Source organism: Oryzias latipes, chromosome 4 (genome assembly GCF_053564925.1).
Source record: "Oryzias latipes strain Hd-rR chromosome 4, Olatipes_Hd-rR_3.1".
NCBI lineage: Eukaryota > Metazoa > Chordata > Actinopteri > Beloniformes > Adrianichthyidae > Oryzias > Oryzias latipes.
The window spans coordinates 3,429,144-3,450,607 of NC_136240.1; the positions used below are offsets into that span (position 1 = coordinate 3,429,144).

The 21,464-nt window shown below is 41.6% G+C and overlaps 1 protein-coding gene across 11 annotated transcripts in view; it reads left to right on the top strand.

The window, feature by feature from the left end:
- Positions 1-20,003, top strand: part of mcf2l2 (MCF.2 cell line derived transforming sequence-like 2) — a 60,110-nt gene extending 40,107 nt beyond the window's left edge. For 4 of the 11 annotated variants that reach the window (XM_078945476.1, XM_078945479.1, XM_078945478.1 and 1 more), the window contains exons 23-34: positions 495-635; positions 809-901; positions 2,015-2,093; positions 4,431-4,467; positions 4,617-4,714; positions 10,097-10,192; positions 10,989-11,135; positions 11,582-11,653; positions 11,929-12,039; positions 13,708-13,817; positions 14,906-15,021; positions 18,093-20,003. In XM_078945476.1, coding sequence (XP_078801602.1) covers positions 495-635; positions 809-901; positions 2,015-2,093; positions 4,431-4,467; positions 4,617-4,714; positions 10,097-10,192; positions 10,989-11,135; positions 11,582-11,653; positions 11,929-12,039; positions 13,708-13,817; positions 14,906-15,021; position 18,093 — 1,101 coding nt within the window. In that variant the 3' untranslated portion in view covers positions 18,094-20,003. Of the gene's footprint in view, positions 1-494; positions 636-808; positions 902-2,014; positions 2,094-4,430; positions 4,468-4,616; positions 4,715-10,096; positions 10,193-10,988; positions 11,348-11,581; positions 11,654-11,928; positions 12,040-13,707; positions 13,818-14,905; positions 15,022-18,092 lie in introns of those variants that run through there. The other 7 variants (XM_011494543.4, XM_078945483.1, XM_078945482.1 and 4 more) reach the window with 5 other exon arrangements.
- The last annotated feature ends 1,461 nt before the right edge of the window (positions 20,004-21,464 follow it).

Sequence of the window (21,464 nt, forward strand, 5' to 3'; positions counted from 1 at the left end):
CTCAGCAGTGTGTCTGTTTCTCACACAAAAACAAACGACATCCAAAGCTCTGCAAAGATGGATGTGCATATTGTGCATAGAAAATAAGAGTTTAGCAAATCACTGCTAGCTCCATGGAGAAAATGGGCGTGTCTATTAGCCTGGAGGCGGGGCTCACTGTGACGTCACAATTCGTTCTTTAGTGTGCCAAAAGTATTATATTATCATATACATGGACATTATTCACTATAAAAGGCTTAAGAAGAGCAGGATATTGGCCCTTTAAACCTAAAAAACTGATTTGTAAACATGCATCCTTATTCATTCATCAGGAGTTTCCTGAAATGTTTGGTCACACAACAAATCCTCTAAAAAGTGAGCTTGAAGTTTAAAATTTAGAGGAGAAACAAATACATAAAAATGGTTGATGTTGATTTTATATTTTCTTTCATGGTGTGAAGTTTTCACTGAATGAAATGACTGTGATGTGAACCTGATGGATGCGCTGCTTCCAGGTGAAGGACTTGGCCAGGTTCAAGCCCATGCAGAGGCACCTCTTCCTATACAACAAGATGCTCCTGTTCTGTAAGAAGCGAGAGGATGCCACAGAGGGCTACGAGAAGACGCCGTCCTACAGCTTCAAACACTCGCTGAAGGTCAGGCTGCACTTCAGCCAGAAAAGCTTGTTCGTTCCATAACAGCAAACACGGATACCAGATGGTTTTGCAGTTTGTGAAGGCAGAATAGTGGACGTCATGGAGGTTCTCTAACAGTCCCGTTTGGACTCTGCTGTCAGTCTGTCTGAGTGTCTCCTTTCTGCTGCGTCCAGATGAGCGCCGTCGGGATAACGGAGAACGTGAAGGGGGACAGCAAGAAGTTTGAGGTGTGGTACAATGGAAGAGAGGAGGTTTACATTATTCAGGTATGATGATGTTAATTATTAGGGATGCTTTCAAAACAGTGATATGTCTATGTCGTATTGTCTTTTTGGTGCTGTAAACATTTGTTCTTCAGATAGTTAATCAGGTTTATTGTGGTGCGAGAGATTGTTAGAATGCCATGCTTTACCAGCTCCCTCATTGCCTACGATGCCTGTCAGGATTCCCTCTCTGCTCACTAACTACTAAAAACTGTATAGTGCAGGACTGTCTAGTTTCCTGTTTTTAAAAGCCATTCAGGCAACCCGCTCACTACTTGCTTTGTAAATGGTAAACATGGCATCCCCGATTGGCAGAAGTAAAAACATTTGACAAAGACTATGAATCCACTGTGTTCTGATGATGAAAACTTGGATGGTTAATAAATATAAATTAAAATTCAATTTTTGTCATACTAAAAATCACAATGCATTGTGGTCTAAATTTGCCGATCTAGTAACGTGAAAGCACACTGTTTTTTCGCAGACTTCTGGGAAATTATTGGCGTAATAGATTTTGGAATTTCAGATTAGGACAGCTCTACAAAATGCAAAAGCACTGTTGTCGTTATTCTTTTAGCAAATCCCTCCAGGGGTCGCCCCAGCAAATCAGCTTCACAGAGCACTAAGTAGTGAGAAGTGAAGGAATTCAGACACAGCAAACATCAAATCTTCTGTCTGCCTCCAACAGATTAAAAAGATGCACATCTTTTTACTTCCTCTTCTGTGATATTAGAAGCACAGAAAGTCGTTAGTTTCTCAAGCTAGAAAATGTAGATAACATAAACAACAGTGAGTTGTTATATTCAGCTTTCCTGGTTGTACTGGAAACAAAGTACTGGCTATAATATATAATATTAAAATATTACAGTCCTTTCTAAGAAACTGCATTTCATTCTCTCTGTTTGTGTTAAATAATGATAAGAATTATTATTAATATGATACTTTTGTACTTAACCTGATAAGTTTGCTTTGTATTATTTCCTATCAGCTTTAGAAGGTTTAGTTGGCTGAATTTTAATTTCAAATGCCTCTTTTTGGTTGACCTCCACAGGCCAGTTTAGCTAATAGTCTCCTTACCAAAAAGCCCAGACAGTCTGCATGTGTTTTTGTTTTCAGGCTCCCTCCATGGAGGTAAAAAACATTTGGGTGTCGGAGATCCGAAAAGTTCTGACAGGCCAGCTGGAGGCATGCAGAGGTTAGGACTATTCTGTGTCTTGTCTTCGTGTGAAGCTTTTAGTAGCAGCACCAGTAACTCCTAACTGATCCAGCAAAAAAACTAAAGCAGGAAATTGTCCTCATGGTTGGTGAGCAGCAGAAAGAAAACTTTTTAAGAAGTCTGTACTTTCTATCAAATTTGTGCATGGTGAAAATACAGAAAGAACAAAATTATGCAGAATGAAGTAACATTTTGATCTTTACTATCGGCTAACCAGCGTGCGAACAAACAGATGAACATGAAGGAAACACCAAAAAGCAAAATCAATTTAAGCAACACTAAAACGTTTACACTGTTCCATTGAGAGCAAAATGCCATAAGACCCCAAATGTTCTTATGCCGTTATGATGGTCTGCACACCAGTCCAGACCAGTCTAGACCTGGACCGTCAAATCACTGACAGATCTGGATCAGTAGAATGCAGATTCCTATAGTTGCTTAGTGAAAAGTTGATAAAAAATAAGAGGATGTGAGGTTGCGGGTAAAGTGTCTTGCCCAAGGACACAACAATGGTTGGCTGGGGGGAGCGGGGATCGAGCCGCCGATCCTCCGATCATTGGCCGACCTGCTCAACCACCGCCGCCCCCTTCTGTAGCACAGAAGCTGTTACCCATTAAAGTATTAGCATCAGTTGGCTTTTTTATGATCCATTTGACTCGATAAGGACAAAACTGTGGCTTGAAGGTGAAATTGGAGAAAACCTGTCCTTACGACAAAGTCAATAGTCTGTTTATCAGATGATAAACTCCTTAACTGGTTCATTAGCCCTGTAGCACTGGAGATGTCATCGGGGATACCTAAATAACACCTGCTGCTTACGCTGCTGACTGCTTACATGATCAACATGAATCAGCTGATTCAGACGTGGAGAAATGACGCCAACGGTTGTGGAAAGAAGGTAAATACTGGAGCTAAAACTCTGGTGATAAAGGGTTAAAGTTAGGAGGCCAGTATGGCAAGCTGCTCCAACATTACAGGGCAGGTTCTTAGGATCAAACATAATCCCTTCAGTCAATGACTGCCAAAGTTCTAATCTGAACATTTATTGAGTGCATCTAAGAAACTGGCAAGACTGGGCAGTAAATCTCTAAAGCACTCACATCAAACTGAAAGTAGACATTGTTTTGGTTATGAATGATCCAGTGATGTGGGGTGAGGTCCGCGGCTGGTGAGGCACTGACGTCAGTCAGATGTACAAACAGATGAACCCTACTGAGAAGCTTAGTCACCATTTGATTGGCAACAGTTAGTGTTTTGTTGAAAATCTCATTTCAACATTTTTCCTCCTTTTCCAAACAGTAGCATAGAAAAGAATCACCAAAATTGTAATTATTGACTTAATTTTACCTACAAATGAAGCTCCTTCTAAAGAAACACATAAATGACCTGTGAGTGGAAGTGTTTCTTTTCTTTCTTCACTTGAGAGCACTGACGTGTCTCCACAAATTCCTGACTTTAGACACGCGATCCTCCAGTTAGAAAATTATGCCAAACAAAATTTAAGACTAAATGGCTGCACATGACTCCCTACCACTAATTCTATTATTCTTTAGCAGCAGTGTCAGATTCTCTGGAATCACCAGCGCCCTCTGCCTTAAGGCATGGGTACTGCGGACCTCACCTAGTGCATTTCTAATGTGCATTTTTGGTAATAAAGTTGGACTCTGCAATGAGGAACTTTTAAATACTTAGGAATTATCTTTTAAAACAATGTTAAACCCCGTTTTAGGTATTTTGATGCTATATTTGAGACAGAGTTCTTCATGTGACATCAAAGATGTGAGTCAAACAGCTGATTAACCAGAAGGATGTTTTGAGTAAACCAAGACGGATAACACAAAGATTGGTTGGTAGCATTTAGCATGGTAGCATCAGTGTGTAATGACACCACTGTCTCTGAATCAACTCTTTTCACTAAAGAATCATTTCATTTCATTCATTTCCTTTGCACAGGTGTAAAAAAAGCTATCATTCCTTGTTTGTGTTTTTATTCTTTTCTTCTATATTAAATACTAAATGTACAGTATATAGAAATACTTTTTGGTGGGGTTGTTTGTGTCTCCCACTTTGATCTAAAAACACACAAATATTAGCACATGTAGAAAACATGTGTGTTTATTATAAAAATAGATCCACTTCATTTTCTTCTTAAAATCCAGAAAAAACTGTTTTATTTTCAAAAAGGCTCTATTCTGTGCATCCTGTACTTAAGGGATTTTAGTAAATCATTTTCTTAGACTCTGGTTTTTGTTTTTTTATTTGTTTCAGGCAGATGACCATGTCAATGAATTATAAACGTTTTTCTTTTCTTCACAGAAGCCAGTCAGCTCAACATCTACAGTGCTCCCATCAGGTTAGTGTTAACACAAGAACACAACTCATGAAGCAACACCATAAATGCTGAAATAATTGAAGCATTCAGTTGCTGCAACATTCTAATGACTTGGGAAAAAAAGTAATTTAATCAAATTTAAGCCATAGCACTATCTTTTGACCTGATAGGAATGTCCGCAAAATGGCTCTCAGACAATCGGATTCATCGAGTCCAGAGTTGGGCTTTAGGAGGACAAACCCTGGTCCTAACACAAGACAGAAGAAAGGTAAGACGCTGCTTTCAATAAAGTCTGAATAATAGCAATCGTTATTCTTTTTTTAATGCAAATTGACTTTAGTCTTGGTTTATCCATGTGCACAGATCATATATGTTAGGTTTCCTTCAGCCTCAGCAGCCTTTTGTTTTTCTGAAGCTCTGAAAACAGTACTGAGCACTGCAGCACATTCAGGCAAGGCTGTGTAGTCCATTGCATTGTGATGATTTCATCACACACACACGCCTTTGTTATACTGCTGAGCATATATTTGTACTCCCCCTGTGTAGAGGGTGTAAAGGGTGAACTCAAATATTAGCTCGGGTCTAAAGAGGTTAACATTGAAATCCTGAGATAACGTTCCTGATATCTCCTTGCTGTATCAGCTCCTTTTGATCTCATATCTTGAGAAAGATTAAACATGGTTCCCAGTAAACCTAACCTGGCCTGATCAAATCAGGCTTGCTGATATGCATATGTAACATATGTATCAGCGTGCGGCTGTGATGCAGCGGTAGGGCAGTCCACCTCTGATCGAACGATTGCAGGTTCGATTCCCAGTTTGCCTGGTCATGTGTCGAAGTGTCCTTGGGCAAGACAATGAACCCCACCTGGCCTTTGGTGGAAGGTTAGCGCCGGTGTTTGGCAGCGGAGCCGCCACCAATGTGTGAATGGGTTAATGGGTCTGTGACCGTGAAGCGCTTTGGGCCTTCGAGGAAGGTAGAAAGCGCTTTACAAGTATACGCCATCTACCATAACTGTTATAAACTGTTATTTATTGTTATAAAATGTCAATAGGAGCTGTAGGAGATGTATTATGTAACATCATCAGCTTGTCACAAACTGTCATAATGTTCTTCCTGTCATGAACCATGTCCAGCCTGTCATAGGTTTGCTGACAGGCTGGAATCTGGACATCTGATACCTAATATGATTAAAATTACTAAACAAAAGTGTAAATATTTACTCTGCAACCAGTCACTGTTTCAGTCTCCAGTGCAGAAGGACAAAATGCTGGTTGTGATGTCACTTAAAACATTAGCAGTTTTTTTTATTTATTTATCTCAAAATGACAGGGTGGACAGCAATTTCAGGGACGTGAGCCAATGTTCAATGGTGCTATGAAAATAGAATATGCTTGATCAAAATTACTTGTTTTATCAAGGAGTGTGCTGTGACAAAAATGATTGTTGATGAAAATTGATTTGGCATAAGTTAACCATTTATTACACACCCTGAAGTCAGCAAAACATCATGTGGGAAATACCAAAATCGCATACATCCAAAGAAAAAAGTTACATAAACTAAAGGAATCACAATTTAAGAAACAAATTATTTAATGAAATAAATTATTTTACTGATATGTGTGCAAGTCTTTGGTCACTTATGATAAGAAGTCAGAGTTGAATGATTCTTCTCCATTTTGTTACTCATGATACTCATGAGGACACCAAGAGCACTTCATAGTGACAATGACCCAATGACAACATGTTCAACTCAACTAAGGCGAGAAGAAGAAAACTCCTTACTTTGTAATCACAACATTATATATGATCATATGCCAATAGTTTTATTAACATAAGAGGAACAAAAGACGTTTTACACATTCAAAGGTTTCAAAGGGGCTTATTGTCGTATGTGCAGTATGGAAACGGTTTCCCTGTACAATGAGATGCTTCCTTTGCTGTTCGCTCTGAATGCCATAATGTTAAAGGTTAAATAAAAGACAGGGTAAGATATTTACAGGATATCTGAAACATTCACACCAAATATAAAATGTAACTGTGCATCAGTAAATAACTAAACCTATACAAATCAGCTTTTAAGCAAGTTCAGCGAAGAGCAACTGTGCAAAAGAGACTTCATGAGCTAAACAATGTGAAACACACGGATGTTGAATATTAAGGTGTATAGAGCAGGAATAATAGACAATGAGTTTGTGCAAAGGTGCTGTTTGTAGTTCCAGACTTCTGTCAGCTGTTAAGGACCCTGCTGGCAGAAGGAAAGAGAGTTCCTAATTCTGCATTTCACACTCCTGTACGTCTGTCCTGAGGGGAGGAGAGTGAACAGACCTGGTTGGGGGTAGGCGGGGTCATTGATGATGTAGACCCTGCTCTGCAGCAAGGGCAAAGGATTCCTGGTGATCTTAGATGCAGCTGCTGTACCACACTGTGATGCAAATGGTCAAGATGGACTCAACCATGCAGCCGTAGAAGCTGCTGAGGATGTCTGGGCACAGGCCGAACCTCCTCAGCCTCCTGAGGAAGTACAGCCGCTGATGAGCTTTCCTCACCAGCTGTGTGGTGTTGAGTGTCCAGGTGAGGTCCTGGCTGAGCTGGACCCCCAGATATTTGAAGCTGCTCTCCCTCCCTACTTCCAGACCCTGATAAGCAGCGGTTGATGAGGGTTCCTCTCTTTCCTCATATAATCTCCTTTGTCTTGTCTGTGTTGAGGATGAGGTTGTTGTCCTCACACCATGTCACCAGAGAGGCCCCTCCCTCCTGTAGGCTGCTTCAACCCCCCAGTGATGCGTCCTATCATGGCGGTGTCATCAGCAAACTTCAGGATGATGTTGTCCCAGCGTAATTATAATTGCACCGCAAGATCATATGAAATGTGCATGGCTGTTTGACCAACGGGGGACAGTCTACCAGCTGTCCCCGACTTACCCTAATCTCATATTTGGGTGATGGGGGAGGGTTCAGCCTGCGATGCACCTTGGGGGGAGGAGCTACTTAGCAGTGGTCCCCCTCCCATGGTTGCCATATGGAAACACGCCCTCCCCTCTTGGTTTTAATTGCATCTTGGACATGTAGGACCCTTGATGGGGGGGGGGGGGGGGGGTGCTTGGACATCACTGCCAGCAAGCAGGAGATGTCCTTTCAGTGCCCAACCTGCCAATTGTAACTGCACCCCCTTAGTACACACACCCTCCAAAATATACACTCCAACTCACACGCACACACACACAGACACACACCCTCACAAACACACACACATACATTATACAAGGAAGGTGGGACCTTGGACCATCTGTCCCCTACCCCATCCCTGGTAGGGGGGACCTGGGCCCTCGGCGATGGCGGCCATGACACTTTTTTTCCCTCTTTTTCTTTATTTTGCACATCTCTTTACCTGCACTGTTTTGTAAATAGCTTTTTAAATCATACCACATTTTCCTTGTTCTTGTTTTTTATTATTATTTTATATTATTCTTAGTCTTTTTTCCCTGTCAGTTGCTATGGTAACGAACAAATTTCCCACGTGTGGGATCAATAAAGTATTTCTGATTCTGATGTTCCTTGGGTTCCGGCATCCTGGGCCCGACAGCCCTCTCTCTCCACGCAGGGAGACGGATCCCTGAGTTCTCTGGCAAGACCAAAAGCCGGGGATCACATCACACCTGAGCCGGGGGGTGTCCTCTTCTGGGTGTCCTCCTCCTGGACGGGGGTGGCTGGCCCCTGCCTTGGTCTCTCCTAGACCAACCGTGGGCCGGGTTGATGGCTGCCAGGAGTGTGGGGTGGGTCTCCCTTGGGGGGTCCTGACTCGTGCCTGGGGTCGGGGGATGCCCAGAATTCCTGGGCAGCGGTGGGTTGCTCGTCTGGGGCTGTGGGCGTTCTTCTGGGACGGGGCACCACGTTGGGCCCTCCTGGGGCAGTGAGGGGGGTGCTCTCCTGGTTGGGCTGGAGCTTGCACTCTGTCCCCCCATGCCCCCCTGCTCTCTGGCTTTGGTGGCCCCGCGGTGGACCTGCTGGCCCTGGCCTGGGTGGCGGATGCAATCACCCGGGGGGCGGTTGATCTCTATTTGCCTGTTGCAGGTGTTGGGGGGTTGTGGCTGCCGCTGCTGCGGCAGCGGGGGTCTTGGTGTGGGGATGACTGGACACTCTTCCTCCTCAAGAAACTCCTGCATGTGCAGCAGATGAATCTTTTTGGAAAAACCAGTGAAAGGCGGTTTTCTAATGGAAGTAATCGATCAGCAGGTGTAGCTATTTTAAAAGGTCGAGTACATTTGAAATTCATAACATGACTTTTTAAAAAGGACGTTGTTAGCAAACGAAAAAAAGGTAAATGAATCCCAAGTCAGCAATTTTAAATTAGTAGTTACAATATGATGGTAATATAATACTGGTATGGTTTGTCCAAGAATTTCATATTTGTTATTCAATTGTTTATTATTTTGTGGTCATTCCACATTCACAAGTGTAAATGCTCAAATTCACAACCTTTTTTTAATTTATTTTACCTGGACTTTAAATCCTATTACAAATCAATAAAACATATCAAAGAACATTTCATACTTTAAAGGAGTGTTTTGTGTTTATGGAAATAATGTAACCCTCTGGTTTGTTAATTTTGTGTGCCGTGCGGTTGCACTGTACTTGTAGTGTTTTCTTTTACCTGTTGTTCAAAACCAAGTGTGGTTCAATAAAGTGAGGTCAGAGAGGCTCCGTCTATATGGGCTGAACACAGGAATAAAGAAAATGCACATGAAGCTGATTCACCAAAAGAGAACATCAGAACATCATTTGTGTTTCAGTCAGTAAAGGTCTCTTTCCAGTGATGCTTATAGTTTGGACCCACTCTGTAGGTTTTTATGGTGTAGTGTCAGTGTTCCTATCCTGAGATGGGAGTCTTCCTGTTCTATGGTTGCGTTGGATGAAGGAAGAAAGTCTTTCTTATCTTTGTTGGGAAAGGTGACCGGTCCACTCCAAACTCCAAATCTTACCCAGGATTTGCCCAATATTAGGTCACAATTGCACCTGATACACACATTTAACACTGAGCAACTTGTTTTTAGACTTTTAGATGTAATTTAGTTTTCTTTAGTTTGAAATGGCAAATCCTTACTTGTTCTATTAGTAACTGTTTTGCTCGTTTCAACTGGATTTTATCCTCTTCTGTTGGGACTCCTTGTTTATTGAAACTAAAGTTTGCTCTATTTTAGATGTATTTCTTAACGAAAAGTGGCTGTATCTCTGTCCAAAGAAGTTGACTGGACATGCAGCTAATAGAAAGAGAACACACACGTTTAAATCAAACACGTTTTTCAGTCTATTCTAAAGTGCATCCAGTTATGAATCAGTGATATGACTCCCACTTCATCTCATCCTGTTAGTTCACACTTGATACCAGTCAAGTGTGTTGCAGGAGGGTCCAACATGTCCTCCGTGTGTCGTGGACAGCAGTCTCCGTGCTGCGTCTTTGTGTGAAGGCCAAGTGCAGAGTGGTGGATGATGTCCATGGTGGAGGTGAACTGGGACAGTCAATCCCTTCCCATCCAGAGTCCAGCTTTAGGGGGAGGACATTTGTTGATGACATAGGGGAATTCTTATGCTCATGCTTTTGTAAACCGTGCCTTTGTTCTTCCCTGCTGTGCTTCTGCTGCGTGTTTAGCCGACACTTCGGCCGGCCGCTTGGCCCACTCGGCTGGTAATGCCAGGAAGCACTTCTCCTTGCAAGCACTTTCAAACCGAAGGTCTCTTCCAGCAGGTAACACATCAAGTGCTGCTTTATTCTTTTTTTTTAACCATCATCATCATCATCGTCATCATGAGGTCTTTGTCCACTGCCTGCTTTCGGGTTTCCTTATTTAAATTGTGAACTCCAGTCCAGTTGAGGGTCTGGCTCCATCTGTCCTTTCCTGACAGTTTCTGTCGGACTCGTCTGACACTTCCTTAGTTTGTTCATGTTTTAGGTCTGATGATAGAAATGATGTGTGAAGATGGACTTGAAATCACTCTCGGAAAGGCTCAAACCAGTGTCTACTTTTGGCAAAACACTGTAGCACCATCTGTCGGTGGTTATTGATCAAAGTGGGTCACATGGTTTTTATGAAGACGCTTTTATAGAGCCAGCAGACGAAAAAAGTCTGTGTTCTGCATTTCATTTGCTGTCCTGTTATGTCTGTCCACTCCATTTTGTGCTGACCTTAAGGCTGAAAGACACAGTCGGCCTTTGGCCCCTGCGGCCCTCAGCTGCATGCAGTCTGTTAAATATGAGGAACTTCTCTAAAGTTTTCCCAAATTCTCTGTTGCCGGTCCCAATCTGTCCTTCATGCTTCATTGTTCCAGCATGACGATTTAAAATCATTACTCCGCTCAGATTACTTTCTCTCATTTTTCTGTCGGTCTTTTGAATGTCTTTGATGTTGTTTCTGGATTTCCTGCAGACTTTCTTAAGTGCTGTTTAGGTCAACAGTGTGTTAGCGCTGTCATAAATGTAGTCCTTTCTTCTTTTCTGTCTGCTTTCATGCTGTCAACTGCTCTCCTGCACTACTTTCATTCAGAATGTCCTTTTCTCCATCTGTCTTCCTCTGGTTTTGCGCCTCGGCCGACCGTAGAGCCTGCTGCTAAGGAAGCAGAGGTTCCACGCCGCTTCTCCCTCACGTCCTCTCTGGCCTCCTCCTCTTCCATCAGCGCTCGCAGAACAAAAGGTATCCAGCTAGCTTTCCTGTTCTGGTTCTGGTTCTGGTGGCTCACATGTTATCAGAGGAAGCTGACACCACACTAAGATCTGTCATACAATTATTGACTTTCCCTTTTAGATTTGTGGAATAATAAACAAAACTATTTCCCCCACTGTGCCTTTTTTCCTCCCATGAGCACACGCTCTGGAGTTATCGCTTAGTCCTTCATTCACAACACTTATTAGCTTCTGTCTTGTTTTTTTTTTGCGCTGGTTTCAAATGTGCACCAGGCAAAAACACCAACTCCTGTCTGCAGCATCTCTGTAAACAATGCTCAGCACCTCCTCAATAAAATGTATTTTTTGTTGTTGTTTTTTTGAGTTTTAACTTATTGTGATAAAGCTTCTGTGTGGATATTTCCTGGCTGACCTGCTGTCTTTAAATGCGTGGGTGCATTTATTCTCCCTGACCAGGTTCCCTTTCTGCTAGCATAAAAAGCAAGAGACATGAAATAAAGAGTGATCCGACTCCACTTGGTTATGAAGGTACAGTCAGAACCCCCCCCCCCCCACTCTTCTTCAGTGCTTGACTGTTGTGTTTCTGCGTTTGATAGTGCATGTCATGAAATGCATTTCATGTCTGTTGCATGTGCACCTCTGGAGTTCTGGTGTGTTTGTTGTATTTGTGCATGAGGTTTTACTCAACCGGAGCCAAACTGCTCAGGTTCTGGTCTCCTGGTTTACTTGGTGTTGGTCGGTGTGTGTAGCTGTGTAGAACAGTTTTTGACTGGAATTGTGTAAAGCCCTTGCCTTCCCTCCAGATACTTTGAATGGTGCTATCGCAGCAGCGAGGAAACGCCAGAGTATGACTGGCAGCACTGGTTCTGGTGCCGGTGGCACTCCATCTGTGCCTAGATCTACCTCCCAACCAGGTAACCGTGCAGGAGGATCCTTTCCATTTCCTTTTGGAGGGGAGTTTGGACATTTTTCATTATCAGCCATAAATGTTTACAAACATGCAGCATTTGCATCTGTTTGTGAAAATGGCGTGAAGCTGCTCATCGATCACACACTGCATGATACAGCACACCTCCAACTGACTTTGATGGTTCCATTTTGGAGCAGACTCAGTGGAAATGAAGTGGGTGTTCAGCCGGATCTGTGCTGGCTTCACTTCAGACTGCAGTCTCTTCGGTTTTAGATTCATGAATCAAGTCCAGCATCTTTTCAGACCGAGCTGCTTAAACAAAACAGCATATTCTCAGGACAGATTAGGTTTCAGCTCAGCTGTCTGGGACTCATCTGTGTGTCAATGCTGAAGAAATAATCACTGACTCATACTTGAAGCTTCCTGTTTTGCTGTAAGTTATAAATATCAAAGTTCCGTTCAAGAATTGTAAAAGAATATATGAAGTTTTCCTTTTTTATATCTTAATTTCCTTGATTCTCTAGATTTCACCAAAACTTTACTTTTACAGAAACTGTCTCAACAATAACTGTAATGTAACACATTTATTAGTGAATGCAGATCATTTCTGACTCACTCAGTACAAAAGACAAAGTAACAAGACTGACATGGTTAGGATTTAGAAGGTGTAAAGGTGGGGGTCAATGCCGCGTCACACAGCCACTACGTTCATTTGGCACACATAAAAATGGGTCATTTGTGATTATGCGTGGAAAAAGTGAGAAGTTTTGGTCTTTACCTGAAATTTCCACAGATGTGTCACGAATGAACCATGTTAAAACCACAGAAGAAGTACGAATAATTCACACAGAACACGTAAATCAGCGTAAAAGCCCTAGTGTTTTAGTGATTCCTCCAACAATTACGTATTATTAACGGTATAGGTGGGCCGTATTTGCGATGTAAAAGTTCTGCATCAGTAGTACATGCGCAAAATGACACTCGTGGAACGGTCGTGAAAAGACACAAATTTGCATATGTATATTGCAAAAATTACGCACAATTGTGTACGATTTACAAAAGAATTGAATATAATCTAGGTAAACTGTGTAATTCCTAACCAACCAAAGATTCTGAACAGCAAGACTGAATTCATGTAAAGACCTGTCTACTGAAACCCTTGACGGTCATCTGCGACGCCCTTAAGAATGACATAAATCACACATGTCTCACTGCAATCTATTTTAACAGATGAGTAATCCCAAGAAATGATTAGTAACTATTGTTTACTTTTGTGTGAGCGATGACAGTGTTACAGTGTAACTCGTTCCTCTTGAGGCTAAGAATAAAAGAGCAGAGCTCAGCCATGCGTCTCTGTCACAGATACCATGGATGTCAGATCCACTTGAAAGCCTTTTAGGGCTCCGTAAGGTTCCTGCTGGGGAACTGAAAGTACTCTGGTAGTCCCAGCATGTGGACAATAAGGCTGCTCGCTCAGACAGGTTAATGCTGTCCTGCTCATCCTCACATTCCATATGTGGGCTGAAATGTCATTCTTTGAAGTTACATTGAGGTCTAATTTCCAGGCTCAATAAAAGGGCTCCATTTTGCCATTTTACTCTCCGCCATCAAGCTCAAGTGTTGCTGTCTTTGTTCATGACTCCGTTTTGAGCTCAGTCTTTTGTGCCCTCAGGCTGTGTGCAGCAGCGTCTTCTTTCCATGGACACGGAGGACTTTGAGACAATTCCCTCTAGCGCAGAGGAGTCCTCCAACTCTTCAGAAGAGGACAGCATCAGTAAAAATGTAGGTGTATGTGGCATTACCTTCACTCCTGGCTCTTTGAAATGTGGCAAGCTGTAATGTGCTATAGCAATCCGCTTCACAAAAAGCGGACTATTTGATAGGTGGTGCGGTGCGTTGTCATTAGCTGAGCCAGCCATTACCTCGACTGCAGCGGCAAAGGAAAGCGATCTACATGCTGGTTGTCACGATGGGTTAATAAAGCATCAATTCAGAGAGAAAGTTCACCTCTTACCGCTTGTTTTTGTCCACATGATGAAGTTAAAGGTTGTTTTAAAGAAGTCGGGGCAGTGATTCATAAGATTTAAGATAGCTGACCGGAACTACTTTTTTAGGCGTACATTATCACTTTTTAATCCACATTCAGCAGCCAATCAGAAACCAGTATTCACTCGGACTATGGTATAAATGTAAATAATTCAATTATAACGACTCATATTTAGACCTATTAGCTCTTATGCATACAGAACACGAGACATTGAAAGAATTAAATATTAAGTTTGTCAAGTAAGAGATAATGTCCACAAAATGTGCTTTAGAAGGAGTTTCATTCAGTGCTTGAAAGGGAACGGGACGAACAGAATTTATATAATTCCACCCCCTTATAATTTAATTTACTTTTTACTTTTATTTCCTTTGCATAAATGATCATTTTCCGCTTCTGAATTCCTGATTAGTTAGTTTATACTTTACCAATACAAGTGCAGGTCACTTGGGGACAACTGCATCAGCCAAGTGTCTTTAAACCTTTGAAGAAGGCGTGTCTGTCTGCAGTTTATGTCCCTACCCTAGACTTATATTTTATCAACAGTTGGTACTGAAAGCTGGACTTTTACAGAAACTATAGAGAAATGAGGCAGCATGAAAAAATTGAAGCAACCAAATAAAACATTGATCTTTTAAATCTCATTCTGCCTGATGCGGAGTGTCTCTAGCTTTGATTAAGGGATTCAGCTTTGTGTAGCTGCATTTGGTTGTGCTTCATAGAAATGGTGCCAGTAAGTTGAAGCTCCTTTTTTTGAAAAATATGTAAGAAGCAAACATGTCCATCTGTCCATGATCACAGAGTTTCAAATCTATTCTCTCTGCAGCGTAACAGCAGCCAGTACCGGGTGCAGCTGACCTATACATCCTGTGAAGCAAGAGACCTTTCATTGGGAGGCAGTGACCTGGTTCCATTTCGAGAAGAAACTGAGAATGGAAACTGGTAAGTTCATATCTAAGTCATGCTGTTCGCTTGTTGAACAGTCCAGCAGCTTTGAATTCACCTGCAGGAAGCCTGGGAGCATTTCCATACTGTCCTACTGTTCCTTAAAGAAGTGGGAATCCTTGGTTGGTGTCTGAACTTCATGATCACACGTGGATTAGATCTGTGACTTCCCAGGTCTGTGTCATTGATAGCAGTTGCAGAGCGAAACGGTGAAGAGGAGAAATGTCTAAATGTGGTCACATCACAGATATAAAAGGATTAAAACAGAAAATTCTTAAAAACTCTACAATGTTAATAAAACGTGCAGAGAGAAGCACGGCTTCCTAACAAAATTCTCATCAAATAACGGGACTCTAAAATAATCCTGGTTTTAAAATTGATTTAATGCATTGTTTTTAGGGTTTTTAAATTATTAATTATTTTTTATTTATCTTTTCCTCTTTACTAATTTGGACTGACAGTTAATTCATAAGACGGAGAGACCTTTGTGTCAGGTCTGGTTGTAATGTCTGCATAGCAGTAAAGAGAATCCTACCATGAATTTTAGATGTGTAACCTGAAATGATGATGAACATTTGGGCTTTGCTTTGCCAGCAGACACATGCAAACCAGGGGTGCTAGGACTTTTTTGGCATGTGAGCCACTTGTGAGACGACATTGTTCTGAAGATCTACCTGTGTGTGTGTGTGTGTGTGTGTGTGTGTGTGTGTGGGTGTGTGTGGGTGTGTGTGGGTGTGTGTGGGTGTGTGTGGGTGTGTGTGTGTGTGGGTGTGTGTGTGTGTGTGTGTGTGTGTGTGTGTGTGTGTGTGTGTGTGTGTGTGTGTGTGTGTGTGTGTGTGTGTGTGTGTGTGTGTGTGTGTGTGTGTGTGTGTGTGTGTGTGTGGGTGGGTGGGGGTGGGTGTGGGTGGGTGTGAATTTAAACACACGTGAAGTGACGTAGGTATCAGAGGATGTTTGCTTGGCCGTTCTGCATGTCAATCAAGTGCTGTACTTCTTGCTGAGGATTTTGATTTGCTGACGGATTTTTTAGAAATATATAATTTTTCTAAAAATATATATAATTTTTCTAAAAAAATATATAATTTTATTTTTTTGGTTATTTATCTTTGCTGGCCTGCGATCTACCCTCATGTCTTTGAAGATCGACCGGTTGATTGCGGTCGACGTAATGAGCACCCCTGTGCTATACTCTGACTGATGACAATGTACAGCGGGGAAAATAAGTTTTGAACACGTCTACATTTTTCTCAAAAAACAGATTTCTAATCGAGCTATTGACATGAAATTTTCACCAGATGTCGGCATCAACCCAAGTAATGCACACATAGAAAGAAATCCAAACATTTATGTCCATAAATGAAGTTATGTGTAATAAAGTGAAATGGCACAGGGAATAAGTATTGTAAGGATGTGAGACAGACTGATCACATGCAGACCTGGAGCCAAACACACACTCACACACTGCAGTGAGTGACGGGCAGTGGGTTTTACGTTTTTACAATCCCTGCGCGATTCACCTGCTGATTGTCCCCTCACCCCCCACCCTCTGCTTTCTTCCTCACACTTCCCGTCCCCGCTACTGCGCGCTCTTTCTCAGAGACGGGAGCGCGCAGTTTTAGGCACGGCAATTCACAGGTTTCCGGCTGGTACAAACTCTGTGAAATAATAGACAATTGTAAACTTATAGTGCTGGCGCAGATTTCTCTCTCCAAGCACCGCTACTACTGCGCGCCTCTGGCATCGCATCGCGCCCGAGAAGGACTGGTCTAATGAAAAAAAGAAAAAAAGGATAATTAAAGATTTGTCTGCGAGCCACATGTGACCATCAAAAGAGCCATATATGGCTCGCGAGCCATAGGTTCCCGACCCCTGCACTACATAGTACACTATATAGTGTGTTCGCCAGTTCTTAGTGCCGTCTGAATCTGCAATTCCAAAATCCAGTGCCCTAGAAATTTCCCAGAAGTCTCTGTGCAAAACCAGTGTGCATCGATGCTCACTAGATCAGTAAATATAGACCACAATGCAATGCGTCAGAACAATTTTTGTAAATGTAAATGTATTTTTTTGATTAACCATCAACGTTTTCATTGTCAGAACACAGTGGATTCATAAATAATCGTCACAAAATGTATCCATGAGATTTTACTTTGATCCATTTAACGTCATCGATTTAACTTAGTGAAATCGATGACGTCATACTGCCGTTATAAAAAAAGTAGTGAGCATAGTGGAGCATCCAGGGCACTACATAGCTGCACTATACAATGTATTCTCAGTTACATCTGTGTTTTTTTAAGACTGTGAATCCTGAACTTGTTTGGATATGTGGTGGAAATGTGACAAATGGAAATCCAGTAGAGTGAATGTTGTTTTTTATTAATCAGAGAGAGGTTCTCACATTTACCTGTTGTTGTTTTTAAGAAATGTGGATTTACAGAAATCATCAGACTCTCCAATGAAGCTGGACGCACTGAGCTTAATAAATAATTATGATTGTCATAATATATTATAATCAAAGAAGGAGCTTTGATTCTGAGAAGTAACACAGATCACTGTGTTTAAATGCAACTATTTTCTGAATCCCGTTTGGGATCACAGGGTTGCTGGAGCCTATCCCAGCTAACACTGGGCAAAGGCGAAGTTTACCATGGACAGGTCACCAGTCTGTTGCAGGGCCATGTACACACACACACACATATATATATAAATATATATATATATATATATATATATATATATATATATATATATATATATATATATATATATATATATATATATATATATACATATATACATATATACATACATACATACATACATACATACATACATACACGGACAAACTGAATTGTGGACTATGGAGGAAGCCGGAGTGCCCGGAGGAAACCCTCACATGCCAGGGGAGGACATGCAAACTCCACACAGAAGGATTTGAACCCGAGTCTTCTCACTGTGAGGCGAGAGCGCTAACCACTACACCGCCATGCAGCCCTATAACCAGGACCGGATCTCTTGTTCTGTTTTTATTTCTGTTTTTTGATTTCTTCTTGTTTTTATTCCAGATGTCCTCAGTGATGCAGGTGCAGCAGCCCCCCCTGGTTGACTGAAGATCTATCTCAGGACAGCAGATGAATGCGCCACACTTTGTGTTCATTTGACAGCAAACTTTGAACTCAAACCTGGAGTGGGACCCGATCCTACTTGTGGAATTGGAGTTTCCAAGCATTTGTTTGGTCTACTTCTGCTCTCTAGTTGGAGTTTTTCATGCCTGGCTTTCTGCTGGAACCTCAACATGCCTGAAGAGCAGCAGCACTTTTCAAACATGCAAACAGCAGCGGATGTCTGTTCTATTCAGAACTTTGACAATTGGATACAGAACAAACATCAGACGGAAACAGTCAGATCATTTTCTTCACCCAATCTTAAGTATTTATTCCAGTTGGCATTTTTCTTTGTGTTTCTCCACTTTTTGCAAACATAATGCTTATTATGTCATTTTGTTCTTGCGGTCATATTTAGTAATAAAATGTGGCATGTCCTGATAACGTCTTCATACTAGGATCCCTTAAGCACTCCAGCTTTTCATGCAACCATGTAGCACGATGCAGGACGGCCTCAGCGTTCTCAGGAAAAAAGAACAGAACTTAACCGCCAAAGGGGTAAACCAATCAGTGTCCAATGATCCCGATCCTTTACCTTCATGACAAAGCATTGTGGTTCGCTCATTCTGAAATGAGGCTGGCTGTATTAGAACATTAAAAATCCCAGGAAGTTAGGAGCTGTCAAAAATGGTTATGTTCTTTTTTTAAACTGCTGAATTTTTAATGCTGTCACTTTCAGTCAAACAGTTTGTAACAAATATTCCCTGGGACCAAACAAGAAACGGACCTTTTGTTACAAACATGTTTCATTTCCTTCGTTGCATTGGTTGCAGGTTTTCGTATTATCAGATCCTGACAGATCTTAGCATGATGCATGATGGGGTGGGGGGGCTGATGGGTATGAAGTGAATTTTGTGCCATTTTTCCAAGTGCAACATTCATTGTTTTGAGTGTAGAACCTAAAACATTTTGTGTGCTCAAACATTACTTTTAACTTAAAAAATAATAAAATAAAAGAAAAAGAAGCGTAAAATCAAACAATTTTTGCTCTATAGAGAAATTCTCTCTTCTGTGCTCCAAGCAGAGCAGGGCTCTACATTACAAATGTGCCACAAAATCCAGCCAATCACAGACATGGACATAAAGATTGATGTCTGTGATTGGCTGGCTTTTGTGGCACATTTGAAACATGGTGCCCTGCTCTGTTTCAAGAAACTGTTTTGCACATATTTCTACGTTTCAAGTGCAAAATAGTTTTTTAATGCTTTAAGATCAAAACTGTGAGTGTTGTGTTTGAGATACTGGCACAAAAATCCCTCCATTGACAAGCACTTTGTTTAAAAAGAAATAACATTGCTGATCTAAGATATTTCTGCCAAACTGCTGTATTGTTTTTACTCCTTTTCTCTTCTTCAGGCTTTGACTGTGTTCTGCATGTCGACATGGAGGGGGGAGGGGGGTCTTTTCTGTGTTAAATTATCACAAAATTGGAACAAAATGTTTTAAAAAGTCCAATGACTCCTAAACAATCTTGACTGTGACCACGGAAAAACAATAAAACATAAATAACCTCCACATTTCAGGTTTGACAGTCCACTCCTCCTGACCATATTGGATTTATCTTTAATGAAAAATGGTGTAACTTTTTTAATGAATCTATATTGCAGTTGTACTGCACCGTGATGCTGTCTTGATGGCCGTTTCTCCAAATTATGGAATATTATGTCTGTTTATTGTATTTGTCACTGTTGTGTAAATATTTATAATATGTTATATGGTTTTTATAATACAAACAATTCAATTTCGCTTTTTTGTTTGACAATTCTATCATTCTGCTTGTATATAAATAAAAGTTGTAATATGTGACAATAATATTTTTGCAACTCAAGTGAAAAATGTCTACAGCATTGCCTCAGCATCGTTAGGGTTTCATATCCCATTTCAGGCATTATGTCTGCTAGCATTGCTAATGTTTTTCATATTTAGTTTGCATTATTACAAGACCGGTTAACGAAGGCTTTGTTTCCCACGTTTCCCTTATGTTAATTGAATGTCATTTTGGTGGGTGTGGTAGGTGTTTGTGCACACATCAGCAGTCCAGAGCTCCAGCCTTCAACCCTGCAAATCTGGTAAATGTGGCAGGCCGTGAAGCCATGCCAGCTTGATTGTGGCTCGAGCCATCTGTATTGGAAGAGGCATGCAGGCAGCTGGAACAGCTGGAAACGAAGTGTAGAGGTTTTCAGAGCGCTGTTCGACCCTCTGAGCTCCATGCTATTTCACATTACAGGAACAAAGCAACGATAGAGCTGGTTTACACAATGACATCACACACCTGGGAGTCAGAAGGGATTGAGGAGGGAGGAGGGAAGGGATTGAGAAGGGATATTTTGTTTAGAAATGATTGCAAAATGATTGCCCTGGTCATGCATGATGTTTGTGCAAACAGTACACTGTAGGTTTTATGTGACATACAGTACAGACCAAAAGTTTGGACACACCTTGTCATTCAAATAATTTTCTTTATTTTCATGACTATGAAAATTGTAGATTCACACTGAAGGCATCAAAACTATGAATTAACACATGTGGAATTATAGACATAACAAAAAAGTGTGAAACAACTGAAAATATGTCATATTGTAGGTTCTTCAAAGTAGCCACCTTTTGCAGAGTCACCTCTGCTGCAGAGGATAAGTTCATCCGAGTCAGCAGCCTCAGAAATGGCAGGTTAACAGCAGCTCAGATTAGAGAGCAGGTCAATGGCACACAGAGTTCTAGCAGCAGACACATCTCTACAACAACTGTTCTAAGGAGACTGTGTGAATCAGGCCTTCATGGTAGAATATCTGCAAGGAAACCACTGCTAAAGAAAGGCAACAAGCAGAAGAGACTTGTTTGAGCTAAAGAACACAAGGAATGGACATTAGACCATGGAAATCTGTGCTTTGGTCTGATGAGTCCAAATTGGAGATATTTGGTTCCAACCACCGTGTCTTTGTGCGACGCAGAAAAGGTGAATGGATGGACTCTACATGCCTGGTTCTCACTGTGAAGCATGGGGGAGGAGGTGTGATGGTGTGGGGGTGCTTTGCTGGTGACACTGTTGGGGATTTATTCCAAACTGAAGGCATACTGCACCAGCATGGCTACCACAGCATCTTGCAGCAGCACGCTATTCCATCCGGTTTGCGTTTAGTTGGACCATCATTTATTTTTCAACAGGACAATGACCCCAAACACACCTCCAGGCTGTTTAAGGGCTATTTGACCAAGAAGGAGCGTGATGGGGGGCTGCACCAGATGACCTGGCCTCCACAGTCACCGGACCTGAAC